The sequence below is a fragment of the Corythoichthys intestinalis genome, chromosome 6, assembly GCF_030265065.1.
Source record: "Corythoichthys intestinalis isolate RoL2023-P3 chromosome 6, ASM3026506v1, whole genome shotgun sequence".
Taxonomy (NCBI): domain Eukaryota; kingdom Metazoa; phylum Chordata; class Actinopteri; order Syngnathiformes; family Syngnathidae; genus Corythoichthys; species Corythoichthys intestinalis.
The window spans coordinates 57,570,589-57,597,630 of NC_080400.1; the positions used below are offsets into that span (position 1 = coordinate 57,570,589).

General features: G+C 39.8%; 1 protein-coding gene across 4 annotated transcripts in view; it reads right to left on the bottom strand.

Moving 5' to 3' along the window:
- The window catches only part of nf1a (neurofibromin 1a), a 172,839-nt gene that overhangs the window by 125,748 nt on the left and 20,049 nt on the right, over positions 1-27,042 (bottom strand). For 3 of the 4 annotated variants that reach the window (XM_057839706.1, XM_057839707.1, XM_057839705.1), the window contains exons 8-19: positions 23,548-23,705; positions 23,283-23,456; positions 19,281-19,409; positions 16,757-16,831; positions 16,552-16,677; positions 16,218-16,355; positions 16,025-16,138; positions 13,311-13,390; positions 11,474-11,597; positions 8,413-8,659; positions 8,203-8,276; positions 7,571-7,654 (exon numbers count right to left, since the gene is read on the bottom strand). In XM_057839706.1, the coding sequence (XP_057695689.1) occupies positions 7,571-7,654; positions 8,203-8,276; positions 8,413-8,659; positions 11,474-11,597; positions 13,311-13,390; positions 16,025-16,138; positions 16,218-16,355; positions 16,552-16,677; positions 16,757-16,831; positions 19,281-19,409; positions 23,283-23,456; positions 23,548-23,705 (1,523 nt within the window). Of the gene's footprint in view, positions 1-7,570; positions 7,655-7,682; positions 8,028-8,202; positions 8,277-8,412; positions 8,660-11,473; positions 11,598-13,310; positions 13,391-16,024; positions 16,139-16,217; positions 16,356-16,551; positions 16,678-16,756; positions 16,832-19,280; positions 19,410-23,282; positions 23,457-23,547; positions 23,706-27,042 lie in introns of those variants that run through there. The other variant, XM_057839708.1, reaches the window with a different exon arrangement.

Genomic DNA, 27,042 nt, shown 5'->3' on the forward strand with positions numbered 1-27,042 from the left:
CATTTGATTCCCAGCCAACATGTGATTTTCATCGGCATGAGCTTAAGCTCCTTAACTATGACCGCCTCTCCGTCGCCACAAAGGGTGGACGACGTTCTCCGAACGGTCACGCGTGTCAGACACAGTGCGAGTCTGTCATAAGGGACCGTCCTCCAGTTGTTGGGGAAACTGACTGCACTATCAGTTGTGGTGCCATTGGGGCTTTTGTTTTTGCGCCCGTTACAGATTTGGATGAACGGTTTGGGATTGGATCCCACCCGACATCAACGCAGACTTGTGACTCTCTCAGGGCGTTGTCATCGACTTCTAAGGCCCTGGATGGACAGGCAGTTCATATGCAAAGGGGTCACGTTAGGTTCTCTTCCCTCACGCCGAGAAGTGGTTGTAACGGATGCGTCGCTTTCAGGCTGGGGTGCAGTGTGGAACCACAGGACGATCAGGGGGTGTTTGGTCCTTTGTCACATAAATGTATTGGAGCTTCGTGCTGTTCGACTTGGTCTCAAGCATTTTCTCCCTGCGCTGAGTGGAAAGCATGTTCTGGTTCGGTCGGACAATACGTCCACTGTCTACCATATAAACCACCAAGGGGGGACCAGATCTCCTCTCTCACTGGTGGAGGCTCAAAAACTTCTCCTGTGGGCTTTTCCACACCTTCTGAGTCTCAGGGCAGTCCATCTTCCGGGGGTGCGGAACTGTGCAGCAGACTTACTCTCCAGGCAGAAACCACCGCCTGGGGAGTGGAGGTTGAACCCTGCTGTGGTTCAGGAGATATGGGGGAGGTTCGGTGTTGCAGAGGTGGACCTCTTCGCTTCAGAAGCAACCACTCATTGTCAACTGTGGTTTTCCCTTGCGGAACCGAACAGTCCACTAGGTCAGGATGCCCTAGCACACTCATGGCCAGACTCTCTCCTGTATGCGTTTCAGCCTCTTCCTCTCTTAATGGTGACTCTGCACAGAATCAGTCAGAGCAATCACAGGGTGTTGTTGGTCGCTCCGTTCTGGCCAGGAAGAATGTGGTTTCCGTTGATTCTCAAACATCTCAATGGGGATCCTTGGCCTCTGCCCCAGAGAATGGACCTGTTGTCCCAGTTGGAGGGGAGCATCTGGCACCCCCACCCGGAGCGTCTTCACCTGTACCTGTGGCCTCTGAAGGGCCGGACTCTCTGTTAGAGTCCTGTACAGAGGCGGTTGTACAAACTGTACTTGATGCTCGTGCTACGTCCACGAGGGCGCTTTACAGTAACAGGCGGAGACTGTTCAATAAATGGTGTAAGGATCACGATGTGGATCCTGTGCGCTGCTCTGTGCCAATATTACTTAGCTATTCACAAGAACGTCTTGATAAGGGACTTTCTGTATCAACCTTAAAAGTGTACGTGGCTGCGATAGCCACCCACCATGTTTTGGTGGATGGCCGATCAGTGGGCTCTCATTCCCTGGTGTGTCGGTTTTTGAAGGGTGCCCTTCGTCGACGGCCTCCAAGATTACCACGCGTCCCCACGTGGGACCTTCCGTTAGTCCTGGAGGGTTTGTGTTCAACCCCTTTTGAGCCTTTGACTGGGGCTGACCTTAAGTGGGTCACAATAAAAACTGCGTTCCTCCTCGCAATTACTTCAGCGAAGCGAGTGAGTGAATTACATGCTTTATCGATTTCTCCGAACTGTTTAAGGTGGAATCCTGACTGTTCTGGGGTTACATTATGGCCCAATCCGAGTTTTCTACCGAAGAGACTTTCAGCCTTTCACATTAACCAGCCAGTTACCCTGGCTGTGTTTAACGATGTGAGTGAACCTGACGGACATTTGCAAAGTTTGCTATGTCCTGTTCGTATGCTGAAGCACTATATTAGCGTGACTGCAAGCACTCGTAAAACAGATGCTCTTTTTGTATGTTTTGGTGACAAAAATAAAGGCTGCACAGTCTCGAAGCAACGCTTGTCACATTGGGTTGTCGAAGCTATTCTTCAGGCCTATGAATCCAAAGGTCTTCAGCCTCCTAAAGTCACGTGCCATTCCACAAGGAAGATGGCAACTTCCTGGGCGGCACTGAGAGGTGTTCCTCTGAATGACATCTGTTCCGCAGCAACGTGGGCATCGTCTTGTACGTTTGCCCGCTTCTACAGAGTGAATGTGGCAGCTCCTCACCCGGTAGCTTCAGTAGTGCTGTCGGCTTCCTCTCACCGAGACTGATCCTCGGTATGTGTGGTGTCTTCGTGACATTGTTGGTATAAAGTCATCCAGGTGCTAAGCACCGCCCTCTGGCGGTCAGAAGGAATGAAATAGAACGAGAGTTACTTCTGTAACTAAGGTTCTATGAATTCCGGATGACCGCCAGAGCTGCCTGTCACTCAGACTCCCTGCGAGTACATTCCGAAAAGGAACTAGTGCTGGGTGAGCGGGGCTCTTATCGACCTCTGACGTCACCCAGGTCACGTCCAATGGCGTGACTTTGTTGGTATTTTATTCTCGACCTTTGTGCTGCGCACACGTAGATATCCAGGTGCTAAGCACCGCCCTCTGGCGGTCATCCGGAATTCATAGAACCTTAGTTACAGAAGTAACTCTCGTTAATCTTCTTGGTTGAAATGAAATCCAGGACCCTCTTGGCCCTTTGTGGAATTTGTTTGACACCCATGCGCTACAGCATTGGTGTCATAGTTAGCAATATTTACGTAAAATAACTGCTAACTGCCCGGCGTTTTGCTTTTAACTAAGAATCAAAACTGTTTTCCGTCCATATCTAGAAAGAATTTAGGGATTTAAGCATTTATTTACAAGAATTTCAACGTAAAAAGCTCTTTGTGGTGACAAGGCGGCGCCACAATGACTTAAAGACTAGCACCACATACGACATTTTTACGTAAAATTAATGTTACCTGCCTGTTTTATTTTCTTTTAACCAAGAATCGAGACAGTTTTATGTCCATATCTATAAAGAATTGAGGTATTTAAGCATTTATTCACAAGAATTTCAACGTAAAAAGCTCTTTGTGGTGATAAGGCGGCGCTACAGTGGCTTGAAGACTAGCAGCACATTCGACATATTTACGTAAAATAAATGCTAATTGCCCGTTTTATTTGCTTTTAACCAAGAATCGAGTTTTTTACCCCCATATCTATAAAGAATTCAAGGATTTCAGCATTTATTCACAAGAATTTTCAACGCAAAAAGCTCTTTGTTGTACTAAGAGGCCACCAAATTGGCTAACAGACCAGCATCGCATCTGACATATTTACGTAAAATAAATGCTACAGGCCCGTTTTTTTTTTTTTTTTTTTTTTTTTGCTTTTAACCAAGAATCAAAACTGTTTTCCATCCATATCTATTCAGGGATTTAAGCATTTCTTTACAAGAATTTCAATGTAAAAAGCTCTTTGTGGTGACAAGGCGGCGCCACAATGACTTAAAGACTAGCACCACATACAACATTTTTACGTAAAATCAATGTTACCTGCCTGTTTTATTTTCTTTTAACCAAGAATCGAGACAGTTTTATGTCCATATCTATAAAGAATTGAGGTATTTAAGCATTTATTCACAAGAATTTCAACGTAAAAAGCTCTTTGTGGCGATACGGCGGCGCTACAGTGGCTTGAAGACTAGCAGCACATTCGACATATTTACGTAAAATAAATGCTAATTGCCCGTTTTATTTGCTTTTAACCAAGAATCGAGTTTTTTACCCCCATTTCGATGAAGAATTCAAGGATTTAAGCATTTATTCACAAGAATTTTCAACGCAAAAAGCTCTTTGTTGTACTAAGAGGCCGACAAATTGGCTAACAGACTAGCATCGCATCTGACATATTTACGTAAAATAAATGCTAAAGGCCCGTTTTTTTTTTTTTTTTTTTTTTTTGCTTTTAACCAAGGATCAAGACAGTTTTACGTCCATATGTATAACGAATTCAGGGATTTAAGCATTTATTCACAAGAATTTCAATGTAAAAAGCTCTTTGTGGTGACAAGGCGGCGCCACAATGACTTAAAGACTAGCACCACATTCGACATATTTCCGTAAAATAAATGCTAACTGCCCGTTTTATTTGCTTTTAACCAAGAATCGAGACCGTTTTACATCCATTTTTATAAAGAATTCAGGAATTTAAGCATTTATTTACAAGTATTTCAATGTAAAAAGCTCTTTGTGGTGACAAGGCGGCGCCACAATGACTTAAAGACTAGCACCACATACAACATTTTTACGTAAAATCAATGTTACCTGCCTGTTTTATTTTCTTTTAACCAAGAATCGAGACAGTTTTATGTCCATATCTATAAAGAATTGAGGTATTTAAGCATTTATTCACAAGAATTTCAACGTAAAAAGCTCTTTGTGGCGATAAGGCGGCGCTACAGTGGCTTGAAGACTAGCAGCACATTCGACATATTTACGTAAAATAAATGCTAATTGCCCGTTTTATTGGCTTTTAACCAAGAATCGAGTTTTTTACCCCCATTTCGATGAAGAATTCAAGGATTTAAGCATTTATTCACAAGAATTTTCAACGCAAAAAGCTCTTTGTTGTACTAAGAGGCCGACAAATTGGCTAACAGACTAGCATCGCATCTGACATATTTACGTAAAATAAATGCTAAAGGCCTGTTTTTTTTTTTTTTGCTTTTAACCAAGAATCAAGACAGTTTTACGTCCATATGTATAACGAATTCAGGGATTTAAGCATTTATTCACAAGAATTTCAATGTAAAAAGCTCTTTGTGGTGACAAGGCGGCGCCACAATGACTTAAAGACTAGCACCACATTCGACATATTTCCGTAAAATAAATGCTAACTCCCCGTTTTATTTGCTTTTAACCAAGAATCGAGACTGTTTTACGTCCATATCTATAAAGAATTCAGGGATTTAAGCATTTATTCACAAAAGTTTTCAACGCAAAAAGCTCTTTGTTTGTGTTTCCACACGGTCAGCTTTGACGGAGATAGGCCCCTAATAGATTGTCCCCGCGTCCAGTGTCCTGTCAAAATCATTATGATGTATTATCAGCCCCTCTAACAACTAATATTCGGTACAGGTATCAGTCCTGAAAAACCCATTTCGGTCGAACTCCAATTCTCGTAATATGGCAGTCCAATTTATTTTTCAAGCAATCAACTCCACGGCGCAAAAATTTATCATGTGACATCGCAGGGCGTGGCCGATTTGGTCAAATTGGCAACCACGCGACGTGGAAGACGTGTGGATACCTTTCCACGCGCGATGACATTGACTTTGTATGATTGGGGACCCATTGTGCGATGATGAAAAAAATATGTGGCAAGTGTGAAAGCAGCATAATACTGGTTCCTTTATAAAATAAAGAGCTTGTGTCTTTGAAAGAACAAACATGTCCCCATTACCATCTCAAAGTAGTTTTCTTTTAAATATGACAAATACAGGCATGAAAATGGGTCAGGGGTTAAAAAGGTGAGAAAGGTGTGGAGGAAATATGTTCCGGCGTTCTGCCAAAATGTCCGCCGTCGGCAAAACGTCCTACATGTGGCGAATTTGACCATTTTAATTTTTCACATAAGGCTTAATATTCGAGTTAACGGGGGTTTAATTAGTTGAAGGAGTTGATTTCATCCACCATTGACTCGCGCTAGCTTAGCCACTCCGGAGCCCTGAAACTAACAAATAACTGTCAAACTGCACAGAATTTGTTCAAATCATTTCCAACGACTAATTAAACCCCGGCTAACTCAAAGATTAAGCCTAATGTAAAAAATTCTGAACTTCCCCTTTAAAATAAAGACCATTGAATATGGCCCTTAAAATGTTGTCTATAAAAGTTTTAGAGCAATAAAACAAACAACACAAATGAATAAAATGAACAGGAATCATTCAAAGTATTTCATAATAGGTCCAAATTATTTTTCGAACAGATCATGTGACTATAGAACCTTAGAGACAGCCGTTTGCATTGCTTAGCCAAAACTACAGCTGAGGAGGCAAGATGGATATTTAGAATTTCTTTAAACCTAAGCTTTCAAAACCCTCAACAACAACTGAGCTTGAACCGAGGATTGAGCACGAGCAGTATCAAAAAGTCCTGGCTGTCGTGTTACCTGTTGTGCTGTAATTCCAAGTGGTGCTTGAATTGGATGCTTATAGCGGTGGACAGTCTTTTTGAGCCAGCGCAAAGTTTGCAGCGCACGGGGATATTTTTGTTATCTTTACTGGACAAAAATGTGAAGTAATGGCTGTGTTTCCAGTGTGCAAATGCAGCCGTTTGTAGTATATCTCCTGCCTATTTCATTGCATCCTGGCGAGGTAGCAAGGCTATGTTGTTTTGGCCGCAAACTCCCAGCGCTCACGCATCATGGTAATACACGAGACCCTTTTTGTTCCATCCCCGATTAAAAAATGTGACATGTGATGTCACTCCCATGACTACAGTATTCTTCATTCTACACACATTATGGGGCAATAACAAAATAGTAACGCACAGGCATCAAGGAAAGTAATTTTACTCAGATTACTGATTTAGAAAAATGAACGCGTTAGATTGTTCTTTACTGAAAGAAAGTAATCAGATTAGTTACGCATTACGATACCGCGTTATTGACAACACTGCTTTTATATTACCGTTAAATACACAAGCTTGACGCTACCTTAACGGGAGCTATTTTTTCACCGGACGCTCCGGCAGTGTTCAACGCAAGCTGCAACGAATGGCAGTAACTTTGTCATACCACAAAATATGAAAACGAAAACCATTACTCACTAAATTCAATATGCTGGCAAATGCATTCATCTAAAAACAATTGGGAGTGATACTTTACCTCCTCCAGCGAATGTGAATTTGTGCTTAGTACAAGATCATCTGTCGCAATTAGCGATCTTTGACGTTTTTTTTTTTTTTCCTCCCCGCATACAAACTTGTTTCTCTCTCAGCGGCTGTGATTAACCTCAATGAAGTTGCTGTCCTAGCTAAGCCTTGCCTATCATTCGTCTTTGTAAGTTTTTAGTAACTTTGTGTATTGAATTTGAAAATGTGTGTTTTGTTTTTGACGAACTTTTTCATGAAGCTAAACTGTTGAAGCTACTCACATGTGGAAAAATACGAGTGTACAACGTTTTAAATGTATTCATTTGGTATATTTCAGTTACCACGATTTGAGAGATCAATAAATTGAAGAATTTACGCCTTGCGTTTGGAGTGCTTGTTTTTGGGTTTGCTGGAATAGCGTCCCTGACACACGCAGCATCAAACAGGGGAAGGGGTAAGCGCTGCCGCGCCAAGCTAATTCTGGCTGCATTTTCGACACATGAAAAATAACGAATACGTACTACTGTATGACGGAAAATTTTAGTGGTTTTGTAACCGCGACGTTTTCATAGCATGGTAATCCGTGAAGGTAACTGGCACATGCCTACAAACGACCCCCCCCCTTAAAAATTTTTTCTCCTCGGATCTACACGATTCACGTAGGTCATCCTTTTTGACTTCAAAACGGCGAATTTCGCCGAAAGGTGAGAGATTTTCATGCCTGCAAATATGGTATACCGGTAATAAAAATCACATAAAAATAGAAATAGGAAACCGGTCCCTCTTTAGTTTACCTACCTGCCCATCATCGGCCTTGTTTTTGGGAAAATTAAGTATTTGTTTTGTTGCATGGTCCCATTTAGCATATGTGTCTTCCCAAGCCTTTATGCAGAATAAACACACAGAAAAGTTAACAGAGATGGACATACATGATGACATTCTTAGATTTTTAAAAGAAGCGCATAACCTGGTTCACAAACAAAATCCAGAAATAAATGCTAAACTCAGTTCACGCATGAACCCAGAAAGCTCAGTTGTGGCTTTTCTAGAGGCAAAAACATTAATAGCTCAAAGTTCATGTGTTTTGGTAGCAAACACACAATTTCATTTCTTCATAGCGTATGATTTCTATTATATCTGTGTCTATTTTAACCACACCGATAAAACAAGGTAAACATAACTTCAATCTTTGGCTGAAACTGATTTATTCCCATTTTAATAGGGAACATTGTTAGGCTTTGCAATGCTTCAGATCCTAAAAGTAGACAGAGAACGAATTAGGTTCATAAACAAAAAATCCCCTTCAAGTCAATTATTTACAATGCATTTCATTATTTTTGCACAAGTAAACATTATCATGAAGTTAACATCAACATTCATGCCTCTAAAACATTTTGCAACTTCACTCAGAAAGATTACAATAACCTTACCTCTGTGTTTCCTGGTGTGGGATGCTCAATCCTCCTGAGCAAGGCCATGACTCTCTTTTGCAATGTTGAGCGACCTAAGATGAAAAACTGAACTTTTAAACACACTCTGGAACTTTTTAGGCCTGGATTCAGTACCCTGACTTTGAGCATGAGAATCAGGTTTGTTTAACTACTGGTTTTGCTCACAAGAATCAGTTACGTTCGACTAACCTGTTCCCATCATGTTGCTGATTGAGGCCAATTCACTAAAAGTGGCGTAGTTGGGAAGGATGGCCTGGACGGACACTTCGTCAGCAGCACTACGAATGTCAGCCTCTTCGCAAAGGTGACGGAAACATGACATGGCGACTAACACGGCCTCTGTGTCTGGGCTCCACAGGAACATGTAGAGACACACTTCAAGCTTGGTCTGAGCTTGCCTGCAGATTGGAATACCTCCACCAGCAGTGGCACACTCCTGTTTTAGGCAAAAAAAAAAGTTTTACACATAGATGTGGGTAGTAATGAGTTACATTTACTCTGTTACATTTACTTGAGTAACTTTTAGAGAAAAAAAAAAATACTTGTAAGAATAGTTTTACCATGCCAAAATTTTACTAAATCTACTTTTACTTTACGAGATTTTCGAAGTAGAAACACTACTGTTACTCTGCTACTTTGGGCTACATTAGAGTCGTTACATTTTCTCTTCTTCATCCTACATTAATTTCACTTTATTTTTTGCCAGAGATGCTTACAGTTGCTCTACCTGTTTCACCAATCAGACATAACAATGCAGTCACATGACTCCACATGAGCTTGCATTCAGAAGTCCTATAATCACGCAAGCCTCTTTAATTACGTGGCGTCTTTAAAGCGCCGTATTGTACCACAGAGTCGATCAAGTTATGAAGTTGAGTAGGATTAGCGGCGACAAAGCCGAGCAAAGTGGCTCTCGGATAGGGTGTTGATAAATACTGTGTGTCTAACACTTCCAAGCATATTCAAAGACTTTACACAAAATTCAAGCATTTTTCAAACCTTGAAAACACGACAGTAAAATCCAGGCATTTTCAAATTTCCACTACGAACCCTGCTTTTAAATACTGCTTATATGTATGTAGTTGTACATAACAGGGTTTCCCCTACATTAAGATTAAGATTTAGATTGTGGCGCACCGCCACACCAATTTTTTTTTTTTTTTTAAAGCTACGTTCTAATTTATAATTTGTATGACTTAACATGACGTTTAAATGAATATATATAAGTCATTATTTACGCACTATTCTGAAGTCGGCTGAAATAACGTCAAATATGATTGTTACTTTACACGCTTTTTCAAAAAAATCACACTGGTTTTCCTGCTACAAGCTTGTGCCTTACTACGTCGGCGCGGAGTTGGAAATCAGGACAAAAATCCACAGGAAGGTACTTCATACTTGTGAAGTTGTACGGTTTCGGCGTAATTTGTACAAGTGAGCACTGATTTTTAAATGTGTACGCCTTACGTTCAAAATCTGTACGTTTTTCGTGCATTGCTTTTTTTCCCCCCTCAGTTCGGATTTTGTCACCGTTTCGGCAACGAGATAATGTGCGTTACTATGTGTTACTACGCTGGTTGAATGACGCGAGAAAACTCAGACAGGGAGAGAGAAGAGCGGGAGTAGGAAGGAGGGAAAAGTGTTGAGACGCTGTTGCAAACGTGATGCTAGGCGGCTCCAATTTTTCTTAACTGAAGCTGACAGCCTACAATCTACGAGCACTTGATGCTACACTACATATCACATGCATATACAACAAGATGCGAAATGACAGATTCGGCAGTGTTAGTAAACACTGGAGCAATTTTAACAACTTTAACGGTTGATTCACAACATTAAATGACTTCCAAACATAGCAAAGGTTACTATGTTATTGTTTTTTTGTTTGTTTGTTTGTTTGTTTTTAATGAAAAAAAAAGAAAACATGAAAGTTAACACCAGTTTCTTTGCTAAGTAACTAATTACTCTTACATTCAGGTAACTGAGTTATTAACTGAATTACTTTTTGGGAGAAGTAATTTGTAACTGTACTTAGTTACTTTTTAAAAGTAAGATTAACAACTCTGGTCATAAAGATGCAGTCTGCAGGATGAAAACTGACAAAAGCGGAGATTTTATTTGCCAATTTGTTGCCGAACACAATTTGCCTGCAACTATTGCTCAGAATTAGCAAAAGAAATGTTACCTGACTCAAAGATTGCATCGGTAAGTTCATTTTATGACTTGACCTTTTTATTTATAATTGGACACACTAACGAACTACCTTCAAGTCAACCTGAATTGCGAGCTGAAGTGCCGTGAAGTGCAGCCATCAAAAGGGGTGATAGAAATTGCTAAAAAGTGCTACATACAATTATAACAAAAGTCACTGTTAAATTTTAGTAATCATGATGTAGCTGAAGATATTGTTCTTTGATTGCACCAGGGGTTATATGTGACAATATTACCCATAAATCCATAGTATTTAAAAAATTGAGTTTTATTTTTGTTTCATATTGCACGCTATATACAACGTTGTAAGATAAGTCACCAACTTGTAAGGGGATGCATCACTATTTGTAAGATTGCTAACTGCCTCGGGTTGACAGGTGTGGTACTTCAACTTAATGAATGTGCTGTAATTCTGGTTTAAGCCTGTGGAAACGATCTTGATATGGACTTGACGTAACGTTTAAGTTCTTTGCGTGTCTTTGACCCGAATCGTTGCGTCTTAGCATAGCATTTGTTGCTGAAATCACTGGTTGTAATTTCTGATGAGCATTTTGGAAAGATAAAAGTTGTCCATGAACAGAAGGACTATTATTGTGGTGGTGATGTGGTATGACTGAGTATTAGGGCCAAATAAAGAAAAGAAAAAAAACAACTTCCAAGATTAAAATCGTACTATTGCCACGAGAAAAAAGTATTGTTGCGTAAGGGTAATGTAGCCGTAAGCAGCTACGCACTTTCCATACATGTACCTTAGCTGTGAGCTACGACGAAGCATCAGTATAAATTCTTCTAGTGATTATAATTATTATTATTGGAAATAATAAATGTTGTCCAAAAACAATTCTCATTTGTAATGATGTGAAACAATTTTGCTGCAGCACAACCTGGTCCGACTCCGCTGCACCCCACCACCGCCACAGCTTAAAAAAATCTTAGGGGAAATCCTGCATCAGTTCACAATAGTACAGGTACTTCCAACATAGACTATTCAGTTACAGGTTCATGGAAGCAATTTGGGGTGTAGTAGAGCAGACATTACCTTGTTCTTAAGTAGAAACTTATTCCTGCAGATGAGGATCTCTCGCAACCACTTGAGAACTTCAGTGCCATTAACCATCTGTTGGCCAATAAGTTTCCGGCAGATGAGGAACAAAACCTGTGAACTAATGGATAAGAATTTGTATCATAAATGTGAGAATGAATCAGATTAAAATAAGCCCTGATTTAGTGCCATCATTAACGCCCAACTATAACTGTATCTGTGGTTCTTAAATGCGGTTCAATCAAACCCTAGGGGTTCAGTCAGTAAGTCTCAGCGGTTCAGTAAAGGTTAAAAAACACAGAACTCTATTTTGTACGCTGACTACATCTAGGCAAAGTTGCGTTTTAGACCAGGTTTTAGACAGTAGAATGTAGACATGAAAACAAAAAAGGAACAGTGTGAAATTAAATGAGTGTCATTTCATTTTCCAACATGAAAATCAACAGCAAAAGGCAGAATTATTGGGAGTAAATTTGAAATCTGTAAGAAACTTGAACAGGAATTCACTTAGATTTTAGCTTGCTAGGTTTTGAATTCGTAACAAAAATGGTTTTGTTATAAAATTCTGAAGAGTTCTGTAAATGCATCTCCGTCCAGACTGTGCCGAGCGAACTGGAGTATATAAAAAATGCATAGGGGAAAATTCAACCACGAAAGGGAACCACGTGGTACCACAAGTCACACAGGCGCGCTTCGCTCTCACTTTTGTGACTTTTTAGACTATCAAATTGTCGCCACTTCCAGGAGAGCGAGACTCACGAGACTGACGCCCCAAGAGGCTCCGCCTGTCTCAGCCACTGTCACTCTAACACTGTCCGTTCAGGAGCAACATGGATGCACTGTTTCGTTCTTGGGTGCGCAGATGAGCAACTTTACACGCAACTGCTGCCTTTTCATGAGAGTTGGATGCATTTTTTTAAGACAGCAAAGTTCCAGAATCAGGCAGCGTTGGTAGGCTATGCTAAAAAATATTAATAATACTTGTACAATTGGTTGTGATGGGAGCTAAAAAGTTTGAATGTAATAAGAGCAAGCTGCTTAGGCCACATCAAACTAATCATATGATTGGTTCGCCAGGATATCAATCATTCACGAATTAATTCAACGCCAAACTAATCACATGGTTGGGTTTACTGGGATGTCAATCATTCCATATTGAATGAGCTTCAGAAAAGGAGGCATTTGGAGAAGGGATCAGTAAAAATATAATATAAGGTGCATCTATTTGTAAATCCTTAAGGTTTGAAAAATATATTCAGTTGGACATAGCGACTTTAAAAGTTTAAATAAAAGAAACATAAGCGGGGTTAAAAGGATTAATACAGTAGTTTGCCTTTAAACGAAGATCTTAGTACAAACAATAGAACCATCGCATCCATGCAGCAATGGATAATTTCCTTGCTTGCTTAAAATTAAAAGAGAGTTTTGTTCTTTAGACATCTTCCTTCATTAAAGTATGCCGCTTGGAAATTATTCCGAGGAGAATCCTGTCCCCCTTTATCCTGCTTGAGATATTTTTATATTATGTTAAATTAACCTTGTTACACAGTAAATACTATTAATTTTGGACTATGAGCCACAGCTACCAAATTTGACCCCAAAAAAATGGGTAATTAGTCACAGGTTTCCACATTGTATACACAAAATTGATAATTACACAAAAAGACAGCTCATTACCCTGTAAAAATCCAGAAACCAGCCACACTGGACTATAAGCCGCAGATTTCCAAGTGGGGGTAAAAAAGCAGCTTATCGCCCACATATTATGGTACTATATGTATATCAGAGCTGAGTGATTCCAATTGCATCTACCCAAATATACAATTTGGAGTACCTGATATCCCAGAAAGTCTCTATCGGAGCGTCAGGATTCCACTGTTCAATGGACTCTGGCTGGTGCAGTACTAGAAGAGCCTGAAAAGAAGGGATAATAGGAAAAGTGACAAAACCAGAATGAGAAAGGAAAGGTTTTGAAATAAAATTTTGAGATCGTCAACCGCCATAAAGCCGACGAAAAGGCTCAACAAGCACACGTCCAAAGTGATGAAATGACGCATATCGATAACCTTTTGGGCTACGAAGTAACGCAATATATCACTTTTTCGATATACTGTCACATCCATACTTTGCACCAGGCGATGCTGTTATCTTCACCAGGAGCCAACCACCACTGAAAGCAACACTAGGTAACTTTTCAGTTTTGGTCGATTTTAGCGACGATGGTGGACAAAAGCCGAAGTGTTTTGCGTTAAAGGGCCTGTTACAGCATAAAAAAAAATCTTAAATATCATAATAATGTTTGAGACAATTCGACTACATACAACAATTTGGCAAAGCGCAATTGACGAGAAACTAGTCTTTTAATCTGCCGTTTAGCTTCGCCTGTCATTATTGCACTCTAGCTTCCCCAGCTGGATGATGACGTCAGCAGGGTAACGATTTCAGCTGATTTAGTATTCAGCCCATCGAGAGGGAAGATTCAGAACGAGGAAAATGCAACAGACAGCAGCAAAATGTCAACATTGTTTCAATCTCTCTAAATGGCATGGTCATGACAAATGACAGTCTTGTGCTAAATGGAATATGAAATATTAAAAATACATTTATTCAATACAACAGGTGAAAATTACTGCATAATGGTCAAAATTGCCGACTTCTTAACATCCAGAATGGTATTTTATGCCACCGGAGTAAGTCCGGCTTTTGTCATTTTTGTCGGAGACGGAGGAAAGAGCTTAAGCAAAACAGGAGGCGTGACAGCTAGCCGACGTGCTAACCAGAACCGAGTGGCTTTTCCAAGTCTTTTTCTCTTCTTTCGAAAAATCACACAAAACTACTCCGACTCATGTCACACACGGCGGCGGGTTTGATTGTCTTCACGGATTGGCCAGCCCAGGGCGGCGAGCAAGTTTCGGCTCGTCAGTCACCTGCTGCGGGCAGGAGTGCTCGTTGCCGGGAAAGCAGCTGGAGAATGACCGCCGGGTGGCTGTTCCAATCTTTTTCGCCTTTCGAAAACGAAAAATCAAACAAAGCTACCCCGACTCATGTCACACACGGCGGCGAGGGTGACAGCCTTCACCGATCGCCCAGCCCCCGGCGGACAGCAAGTTTCGGCTCGTCGTTCCCCTGCTGCGGGCAGGAGTGCTCATTGCCGGGGATGCGACCGAAGAGTGACCGCCAGACAGACCGGCCGATAGGGTGGAAGTGACCATGGTGTGTGGCTAAACCTCCCACCCCACCCGACTCGTCATCGCTGATAAGTTCGGTTGGGGGGGACATCACGCCATCAAGTGAAAGCCAAGCCAATGTTTAGTCTTGAGTTTCCTTTTATCCTGGTAGCCTTTTTTTTCCCTCCTCAACACAAAAGTTTGTATATCTTTTGTTGCCCTGCCATATTTACAGAACTTGCGCGAAACCGTTCACATCGACCTCCGTCTTTATAATGAATGGGGAAAGTGACGTATGCCGTGAAGCAGTCAGCACATTAATGCCGGTGAAAGCGATACAGATATAAAAGAAATGTCATTCAACCAGTTATCAGTCGAAGTATCATGACATATGTTATGAAAACATTTTATAAAGGATGAAAATGTACCTAGTGTTGCTTTAAAGTGCCTGTGACAGCAAAAAGCATGTTTATTTCATATTTCCCGCGGTATTTTATGCTCCTGAATGAAATGGACCACTTGGATGTGTGTGGAAGCGATTGATTGATTTTTTTTTTTTTTTTAATCCAACGCCATTAAAAAGAGGTGACTTCCTGCATTGAGGAAAACATTATTCAGATGTTTGGGATGTCGCAAAAGCAAAAAATAGCTGTGTTAAAGTCAAAGTTATGTTTGAAATGTATGCTTTTACAAAAAGCTCAATTTCTGTTTTTTTTCATCAAAAAATGGAAAATTGCTCAAACTAAGCTATTTTCTAATACTGATTTGTAAAGAATGGAAAAAGATGAACTTTTTGTTCCTGCTGAAAGAAGACAGTCTAATCTTTCTTTTGGTGGGTTCATTTTTATATAGCAATAGAACAGAGTTTTCTGTGGGCCTTGCAAAATCAGTCAAAATCCAGTAAAACGGCCGGGAGCGAAGGGGGTTGCACCGGTGAAAATGGCTGGGAGCGAATGAGTTAATAAAACTAATATACAGCATTAGAAGTTTTACGGCAAGACTACAGTGATTTCCCTGGCATTCAAGGCATCATCTGGAAATTCAATACCCACTGCATTTTTCCATTAAATAGTTTGACAACTTGAGACCTTGATTATCCGGATTTTAAATTTAAGACATTTTAAGATTTTTTACAGACACGCGGGAACCCAAGCATGTAGTGATAGACGTACGTTTTACAGTGACGCAGTTAGGTGTGCTACGACGGCATTGCTATTCTAGGGCGTGTGCTGAGAACCATTGGCCTCGAGTTCATCAACGACTATGGGGATTTTAAGAAGCCTGTGTGCTGATGAGAATCTAGCCACACCTTTATTTTAAAGCATAAAGGTAAAAGTTGATTTGGAAAAGAAATTAGAAAATAAAAAAATCTGCCTCAAACCTCCATGGCTTCTTGTGAGAGTTGAGTTGTGTTAGTGAGAGGCACTAGCTGCACCAAACCAATGATGAGCTCAGCTGTGCTGCTCTGCATTTCTGGAGCTTGCTTCACAGGGTTCTACAGAAAACAATATGAAAAAAGGGGTCATTTTAAGAAAGAAAAGTCTTGAAAATACCCAAAGTGTATTATTACTCACATGCAACATGAGTTTAGGGTCAGCGTGAATTAGTTTGACCAGAGCAAGAAGGAGGCACTTGTAACTTCTCGTATCCAGTTCTGTGGTTTTCTCTTTGAACTTAAGGCTAGTTGTCACCTTCCCCTTGAAAGTCAAACTCTGTGAGAGATACCGTAAAAAAATAATAAGAATAATTAAACACCATAATAACGCCCCAGTAACATTCACAAAAATGCTTAAGCTCGTGTTATAACACTAAATACCAGTCTCAGAGATGTCAACAAATCTTCAGAAATTCGAGGAGAAAAACAAAACTGTCTTAGTTACTCTCTACCTTCCGTAATTTTGTACTCACCGGTGTCATACGTAGAGGAGCGTGGGTGCTTTGGGAAACTCTACTGAGGGTATCTGAGAACATGAAGCGAAGCTCTCCAGAGTAGCAATACACAGCATCGATCTTAGGCCACCAGTCCAGATGAGACTGCATGAAAACACATAGAATAAGTGATAATGTCAATTTAAAAAACTCCCTCAAGTCAAATGGCCCACTGGAGACTTACATTGGTGATTATTCTGTGCAAAGAGTTGACAAGGACAAAGTGGAAGGTAGAAGGAGACGTGGAAGCCAAACAGACCTTTGAATAAAAAACAATGGTCATCAGAAATTTGAATTCATTGGCTAAAATACATTTTTTTAAGATGTGCATTAAAGCAACAGTAAGTCCTGTCTTGTAGTCTTGTAATTAAGCACCAGTAGGGCTCCAACTAACGATTTTTTTAATAATCGATTAACCAGACGATCAATCACTTAATTGAATAAAGGTCACTCTTTTCAACTACCTTCACGATTTAACTTGAAGTTGTTTAAGCATGTCGTAAGTAACAGTACAGACGAAATGGATGACTATTTCCTTAAACATATTTTATTACAACTTCCGGACTTGACTATAGACAAGTTTCCGAGGTACTTCCATTTTACTTCCAGATGTCTGCTAGCAACTTCCGTTTAATAATTTCTCCATCCAAAACAACACTGGAGCTGAGTAACATCACTCACCAAAATCCCTTAAAAAACACAATTTAGAAATACCGCTTCCATCTACTATCATCACAACAAGGAAGGACAACATGTTCATGAAGGCAGATGTGGAACCAAGCTTGTGCCACCACAGAGACCGGGTGTTTTTGTAGCCATGTTCCCGCTGTGTTATGGAAGGTAAGTTCTTCCTATCTCTGCATTTTCATGTGTCCGGTGCTCGAAAAGCTAAAATTTTGCGCATGAAAGGACTTGTTTCCTTTGATATTGTTATTACGATGATTGTAATTATGATTATTTTTAATAGTATTTACTAAAGATGCACCGTTACCAGTATCGGCAGGGTGGGGGCGATCTAGCCCGAAATGGTGGTATCGGTATCGGTAGGTACCAACAAAAAGGGCGCAGATACCATTTACCGGTCCAGTATTATAACACTTGACTGCAGCCTTTTTTTTTTTCTCCTGACGCTCACTACACTCTTCGTTGTGTGATGACACGAGCAGTGCAACGGTTCGCGGTTCAAAGCCGAACCACACGGTTCGCCCTGTATGGTTCAATACGCCTTTATGAATCGCGCTTTTTCAGTTTTGCAATTAATTTATTTCGAACACTTGTGGAATGAATTGGTCGAGCTCTGTGTGCCTGTGTGTGACGTGAAGCACAGCTGTGGAGAAATTCCCGCCCCGCAAGTAAATGTCCGATCGCTGTCGAGCACTTGTGTAATAGAAGTCGAGTAACGCCGTCTCTCGCTTACGAGTGCAGTGAGAGTGAATCAAGACAGAAAACAAAAAGCTATGGCGAGCGGAGGAGTGGAGAGACCGAATTTTGAGGAAGCACTGGCTTCTTTCAAATCTGCGGTGTGGCAATATTTCGGTTTCCCCATGGACTACAATGTGGCGGGAGAGAAAATAGAGAGGAAAAAAATAAATAAAACAATATGCAAGCATTGTTCAGCGCTTGTTCCCTATGCTAATGGCAACATTTATAACATGACTCTCGCACCTCAGCCGGCATCCCCCACAGATCACTTTCTCAGAGCAGGACAACCCCGAAGATGACACCAGTGAAAATATACGGCGGGCTTTGTTATTTTATTTGCAACGCTTGACCCGCATTACATTGTTCTCTCGCGGACATATTTCTCCAACAAAGTAATCCCCCACATTTATGAAATGGCACGCAAAGCCATCGAAGATGATTTCGCTTAAGCACATAGCTTCGCCCTGACCACTGATAGTTGGATGTCCCGTGCTACAGAGTGCTACTACCTAACTGTGACGGTCCACTATAATTCATACCTGTCAAGTCGTACGATCTCGGCATAATTTGTACAAGTGAGCACTGATTTTTAAATGTGTACGCCGTACGTTACGTTCAAAATCTGTACATTTTTCGTGCATTATGTTTTTTTTCTCCGTTCGGATTTTGTTACCGTTTCGGCAACGAGACAATGTGCGTTAATACGTTGGTTGAATGACATTAAAAAAGTCAGAGACACGGAGAGGGAAGAGTGTTTGTTGTGACGCTGTAGCAAACGCGATGCTAGGTTAGGTGGCTCCAATATTTCCTGACTGTAGCCGACAGCTTACAATCTACAGTACGCCTAAATATCTCATGAATATAGAACTACATGCGAAATGACAGACTTGGTAGCGTTCGTAAACAGCCACCATTTTAGAGCAGTAAACTTCTCAGAAAGGCTCTGTTGTTGTGAACCTTCCTAGCGAAACTAAGTAACTTTTTATCTAAAATACTCTTAAATCGGCAAAATCTTGACTTGAGGCTATCTTTAAAGGATGAAACAGTTAAAATTTTCACATGTCGAAAGTAGACATTTGAAAATCCCATATTGGTCGACCTCTGCTCGAGACCTCTTGTTCTCTCTTATGTCTTGTTGTGGTTTCTGTTCGTTACCTGCCTAAGAACCGCAGATGTAAGTTAGCAATTTTGCTATAATCTGGCATATTTACGTCTTTTAGATGTGTCTAAATAGATGTTCGTTATTGTGTACTGTCCTTATATAATAAATAAATAAATGCATTCACCTTAAAGTGCTGGTTGTTGTGAGGATTGATGCGGAAACAGGAAACAAAGCAGTCCATCATGAGCTCAACATCAGCATTTTGGCTGCCAGCTCCCCTCCAGAAGGGTTTTGCTGGATTGAACAGCAATGCCTTGTGGGACAAGAGGATGAGATCATAAGACATCAAATGGGGATAACTTTATTCTAGGTTCACATTAAAGCAGTGGTTATTTAAGACAAAATGTATAATAGATGGATTTAAGCAATAAAGTATTGGTTATTTATTTGAAAACAAATTTAAGGTAAATTACGTAAATACCTATAATCCAAACCATCATCAGTTCCAAAGAGTTACTACTTAGGTAAGGTGCAGCATTGTTATTGATATTGACAAACAATGAGTTGAAAGTCCACTACATTTTCTATGACTGATAGCAATGTAAACTGGGGAAATGTAACATCACAAAACAAATGTTTAACTGTGGATTATTCAAGAACAGAAAAAAAGATTTAGAGTCAGTGGACTTAACTCAATGGCTGCCATTGACGGCAACAGACGTGACAAACTACTATTACTATTTTCACGACCATTAGGCCCACCTAAACGTCAAAGATTTTCGTCATAAAGGACATTGCGCCTAATAATGTGGTGCGCCTGGTACCAAAATGTGTCTGTCTGAGCAATTTTTGAAAAGTGAGATCTGCATTAGAACCTTAAAGGGAGAAGATAACGTGTGATAGGGGTCATGCCCCCAGTAGCTGTAACATTCGAGTGTGCGCGTTAGGCTAAACAACATTGGTTTGGCGAAGGACCCTCGAAAATGGCATCTACTGCAAAGAGACGCTTATGAAGCCCATTTCAAAATCAAAGCTATAACTTACGCGAATCAAAAAGAAATGGACATCTATGGTAATTTTTAAGAGGAAGACGCTGCCTACAGAAAAGTTTCCCGCCGGTGTCATCTTGAAGGCCAATCAAAAGGGCTGGATGGACGAGGACAAGATGAGAGAGAGGCTGAGGGAAATGTACGTCAAGCAACCGGATGTTTTTTTCCACGCATTAGCCTCCCTGCTGATCCGTGACTCATGCACACCCATCTCACACCCGCTGTGAAAAACCAAGTGCATCTAATGCACCCGGAGCTTGCCATCGTTCCGGGAGGCTTGACGATGGAACTCCAACCGCTGGACATCGGTGTAAACCGGGCGTTCAAAGTCAAGTTGCAATCGCATACCTGTCAAGATGTATGGTGTCCGCGTAATTTGTACAAGTGAGCACTGATTTTTAAATGTGTATACCGTACTTTTAAAATCTGTACGTTTTTCGTGCATTACGTTTTTTTTTTCCGTTCGGATTTTGTTACCGTTTTGGCAACGACACAATGTGCGTTACTATGTGTTACATTGGTTGACGCCCACTTGATGCTGCACTAGATATCACATGCATATAGAACTACATGCCAAATGACAGACTCGGCGGCATTAGTAAACAGCCGCCATTTTAAAGCAGTAGACTTCTCAGAAAGGCTCTCTTGTAGTAAACCTTCCTAGCGATCTAAGTAACTTTTTATCTAAAATATTCCTAAATGGGCAAAATCTTGACTTGAATGCATCTTTAAATGGCGAAACAGTTTTAAAACTTTCATATGTCGAAAGTAGACAGAAGGGAACTAATGCAAAAATGGGAACTTTAACAGTTGATTCACAACATTAACTCATTTGCTCCCCAAAACGTATACATACGTTCTATTTTTAATTGTTTCGGTGTCCCAAAGACGTACAGTACTTATACGTTTGTTTGTTTTTTTTCACAAGACACATCTCTAGGTTCTGATGCCACTTCACTCCAAAGCACAATGCTGAAAATCCATTTTAAAGCAATAAAACTGGCCACTGGAGGTAGGTAGCGCATTTGGTACTCATACCAATTGGAACTCATATCGGACCATGAAAAGAAGTGAAAGAAGAGAAATAGTCAGGACAAGGAAGTTGGAAGAAGTAAGAAGCGTGAGAAAAATGTGAAGAACGATGTCAAACACAGGGCACATGCCCCACACAAGTTCCCTAGGTGAATTCTGTTATGAGGTTGTGTTCACTACACAGGTCCCCCCAGAATTAACCCACACAGGACGCCAGGCGTAACCAGATTTAATGAAACAGAATGGTCGGGTTGCACGGCCGGGTGAGAGCCGCGGTTACAACAGCGTCATCTCTCAGTTCAATAGTTTAGTTATGTGTAAATAAATTGGAACTTTGATATCAAAAGCTCTATTTGTCTTGTTGTTTATGTTATTTTGTAGAATGAAAACATTATTCAGATGTTTGGGATGTCGCAAAAGCAAAAAATAGCTGTGTTGAAGTCAAAGTTATGTTTGAAATGTATGCTTTTACAAAAAGCTCAATTTCAGTTTTTTTTCATCAAAAAATGGAAAATTGCTCAAACTAAGCTATTTTCTAATACTGATTTGTTAAGAATGGAAAAAGATGAACTTTTTGTTCCTGCTGAAAGGAGACAGTCTAATCTTTCTTTTGGTGGGTTCCATTTTTATATAGCAATAGAACAGAATTTCTGTGGGCCTTGCAAAATCGGTCAAAATCCAGTAAAACGGTCGGGAGCGAAGGGGGTTGCTCCGGTGAAAATGGCTGGGAGTGAATGAGTTAAATGACTTCCAAACAAAGCAAAGGTTACTATGTTTTTTTTGTATTTTATTTTTATTTTATTTTTTTAATGGAAAAAAAACATGAAAGGTAACACCAGTTAGTTTGCCAAGTAACTAATTACTCTTATATTCAGGTAACTGAGTTACTAACTCAATTACTTTTTGGGAGAAGTAATTTGTAACTGAAATTAATTACTTTTTTAAAGTAAGATTAACAACACTGGTCATAAAGATGCAGTCTGCAGAATTAAAAGTGATAAAAGCGGAGATTTTATTCTGCCAATTTGTTGCCGAACACAATTTGCCTGCAACTATTGCTGATCACTTCTCGGAATTGGCAAAAGAAATGTTCCCTTACTCAATGATTGCACCGGTAAGTTAATTTTATCAATTGACCTTTTTAATTTATAATTGGACACACTAACAAACTACCTTCAAGTCAAACTGAATTGCGCGCTGAAGTGCAGCCATCAAAAGACGTGATAGAAATTGCCAAAAGTGCTACATACAATTATAACAAAAGTCACTGTTACATTTCAGTAATCATGATGTAGCTGAAGATATTGTTCTTTGATTGCACCAGGTTATATGTGACAATATGACCAATAAATTCATATTATTTTAAAAATTGAGTTTTATTCTTGTTTCAAATTTCACGCTAAATAAATTGTTGTAAGATTAGTCTCCAATTTGTCAGAGCATACATCACTATTTGAAATATTGCCAACGGCCTCGGGTTGACAGGTATGCAATCGATGTGGGAGCAATGGATGACAAATGACGTACTTTCGCCAAAAACGGCATCATTTCTGAGGAGGAGGAGAGGCACGGCAAGGAGACTGACTCTGCTGCTGTGTTTGACGGAGACCCAGCCCAGCTGTTTGATTCAGATACAGAGATTTTGAAGGACTTTGTTGGATTTGTGAATTGATTAAGATTGATGTGAGTACTTTGGTAAATTCTTGAACTCAGTTTTGCTCCCGTTGCCTTTAAAAAAAAAAAAAAAATGCTAGCACACATGATAGCGTGTATGCTAGCTAGCGTGCATACTAGTCTATGTTTTTCATGCGCCCAATAATGCGGTGCGCCTTGCGTCATCCAAACGTCACCGAAAAACCAGCCTGTGCCTTGTAATAATACAGTGCACCCTATGATTGTGAAAATAGGTCATTTAAATTCACAGCAGAAGAAAGAAAATACCCATATGCCTGTTGTCTCAAATAAACAAAATTATTTTGAACAGAGTGCAGTAGGTGTATTCAAATTTAAATTCAAATTGTTGTCTTTCTCGCAGGAGTAAACAACTTTTTCCGCTCTCAGCAAATACACAAGGAAAAGGAGAAAACTTAAGCAAACATTCAAACCTTGAGATCCATGACAATGGACTGGACAAGAAGGAAAATTGTTGAATGATCCTCCCAGTTAATATATGTGGAAGCTTTACACAGTTTTACACAGGCAATAGCAGCGCTCTCCATCAGCTGTTTGCTGCCACCCTGACCGGCTAAAGCTTTCCGTAAACTGTCCAGAAACAGTTTCTGCAAGCATAACAAGAAACACACAGGAGCCAATAATTGACCGTGACTTAAGTAGATTACTTCTACTTCTGAGTTGCCTTCACCCGCTCACCTTGTTGGCCTTACTATCTTCCACAGTGTCTTTGGAGATTGTGTGCGTGATCTCCGGGCAGAGGATCAGGAGAATGATCTGAAGTGGCCACACAGCAGCCTTTCTTTTGGGGCTCTCTGCAAAGCTATCCACCAGGTCAAACAACTTCTCAGCTGCTTCTGCGAACACCACACAAACAATGAATACACACCATATCTCCGGCAAAAAAGTGACATTACAAAATAGGCAATATCATGCGATAGGACTTGGTACAGAGTAGACATGTGCCTGTTACTGGTTTCAAGGTATACCGTGGTATGAAAACGTCACGGTTTCAAAACCACTAAAATTTTCTGTCATACCGTTCCTATGGTATTAGTATGTTTTTTATGTCCCAAAGGTAGAAATCCCTCACTGCTGGGCTTACCTCTAGCCCTCCGTTTGTTGCTCAGTGAGTCAGTCAATTTTATTTTGAATATTTCATGTTACTTATGTTCCAATCTGCTAATATCATACCTGTCAAAGTGTACAGTTTCGGCATAATTTGTACAAGTGAGCACGGAGCATATAGAACTACATGCAAAATCGTAAAAATAGTCGGCTGACTAATCGGGAGAAAATTAGTCGTTTGGGGACAGCCATACTTCATAGCGAACCCAAGTAACTTTTTGTCCAAAATACTCCTAAATAGGCAAAATCTTGACTTCAATCTATCTTTAAATGATGAAAGTTTAAAAACTTTCACATGTCCAAAGTAGACAGAAGGGAACAAATACAAAAACGGGAGCAATTTTAACAACTTTCAGCTGATTCACAACATTAAATGTAGAGCTGAAACGAATACTCGAGCAACTCGAATAACTCGAGTAAAAACTGATCTGAGTAATTTTATTCACCTCGACGAATCGCTTAATTTTGCCAGATCTAAGCATCACGTTTTGCCCGGACTACTTTTAATGCGGGACAATGCGCTGAAGTCACGTGCGTAGAGGAAGAAGCAATAAAAAAATATAAAAAAAACTTTCAGCAGCCGAGGGCGCGACAAACTAGTATGCCAAGGTTGCTAAAAACTAGCCGCATGATGCTACGGTGGTAGCAGGTAGCATCTGATGCGTCTCATAGATATCACATCTATGTTGAACTACATGCGAAATGACAGAGTCAGCGGTGTTGGTAAACAGCCGCCATCTTAAAGCAGAACACTTCTCAGCGCTAATAAATACAATTAACGTTACTGTCACTCGCTCACGTAATGTTAACCCTGCGGAGGGCTAGGTTTCTATTAATTATGACCACTGTCGATGCGAGGCTAACGTGTCTTACATACAGGCTTTATTTAATCTGTGAAAACATAGCGCTGTAGAGTGATGAGGGTGTAAAATGAAAATATGATAAAGCTAACTGTCAATTTTAGCTCAGTAGTCATTGCTGGATAAAACTCCAAGTAGGACTGGTCCCTAATGTGCTCCAATACAGCAGGTATCATACTGTAACGTTGACAAAGAGTCACCTGCTTCGTTAGGTTGCAATTATTTATTTTTTGGGAACTTGTGGAACGACAACAACAATAGGAAGGCAAGTCTCTCGCTCTCCCTCACCCCCGCACGTCATGCGGTGCATTCAGGAACGCATGCAAATATCCCCGCCTTATTATATCCTGATATGTTACAATACATTTATTTTGAACACTGCAAAAAACTCAAAATCCTAGCAGGACCTACAGTTTAGACTAACTTAAATCTTAACTAGAACTTAAAAATGGCTTGACACAAATGGAAATTCAATTGAAACACTTGGAAAAAACACCTAACTTTTAAGTGATGTGTGTTATCAAGCATAATGGCATTTTTAGATAAGAAATATATATATATTTTTTTTATAAGATCTAAAAGTTTTTGGAGTGAAAGCAGTGAACTGGTCTTTTTATTCTAGTCACATCTGAGAGGCAATTGTTGGCTGTTTTCAAAAATGTACATTGAAAATAAAGACATTGATTGAGTGAAAATGGGTCAATATTAGATGAAATGTCTTGTTTTGTCATGTATATTTATAATTGTTCTTTACCTAAAAAAAATATGTTTTATCTGATTACTCGATTAATCGATAGGATTTTCAGTCAATTACTAAAATATTCGATAGCTGCAGCCCTAATTAAATGACAAAACAAAGGTTACTATGTTTTTTGAAAAAAATTAAAGAAAAAACATGAAAGGTAACACCAGTTACTTTGCCAAGTAACTAATTACTCTTACTTTCAGTTACCAACTCATTTACTTTTTGGGAGAAGTAATTTGTAACTGTAATTAATTACTTTTTTAAAGTAAGATTAACAACACTGGTCATAAAGATAAAGTCTACAGAATGAAAAGTGACGAAAGCGGATATTTTATTCTGCCAATTTGTTACCAAACACAATTTGCCCGCAACTATTGCTGATCACTTCTCAGAATTAGCAAAAGAAATGTTCCCTGACTCATTGCATCGGTAAGTTCATTTTATCCTTTTAAATTTATAATTGGACACACTAACAAACTACCTTCAAGTCAAACTGAATTGCGAGCTGAAATGCTATGAAGTGCAGCCATCAAGACATGATAGAAATTGCCAAAAGTGCTACATACAATTATAACAAAAGTCACTGTTAAATTTTAGAATCATGATGTAGCTGAAGATATTGATTATTCTTTCATTGCACCAGGTAATATGTTACAATATTACCAATAAATTCATATTATTTTAAAAAATTGAGTTACTTTTTTTTCCCCCAAACTGCACGCTATATACGTTGTAAGATTAGTCACCAATTTGTCATATTTCTAAGATTGCCAACGGCCTCGGGTTGACAGGTATGTAATATGCTGTTTTGAAAATTAGTTCAATGGAAAAAAAAAAAAGTTAAAACCCAGATATCTCAAAGTAACACTTTTTAGAGGCTTAATTGTAACACCGTGATACTGTAAAACCGTGATATTTTTGCTTAAGGTTTTATTACCATCAGAATCTCATACTAGCACATGCCTAGTGCAGAGGTGGGTAGTCTTTGCCAGAGGTGGGTAGAGTAGCCAAAAATTTGACTCACGTAAGAGTGGCGTTACTTACAAAATAATATTACTCATGTAAAAGTTTTTATCCCAAAAATTACTTGAGTACAAGTAAAAAAGAATACTCAAGTAATGAGTAACATTGTGAGTAACTGTTTACAATGTTTGTTTTTTTAAACAATGTTCTTTTCTGAGCACAAAGTTATGTCATTTTATATTGTACTGTAACCAATTACATAACCACATCCACCCAAAGAAATACTAAAAAAAAATCCTTGAGTTTTGGCTTGATTTTGTTTTTTTTTTTTTACAGAAATGAATCATCATTCGTCCAAAGAGCATAAGTGCTCTCTGGTGGATTTGACCAACATTGTGACAGCAGATGCCGACCAAAAATGACGTAATGTTTGTCGGGTTTAAAAAATCGCGCCAGCGGCCCTCCCTGCACAGAGAGAGCCAGTAGGCAACACGGGAC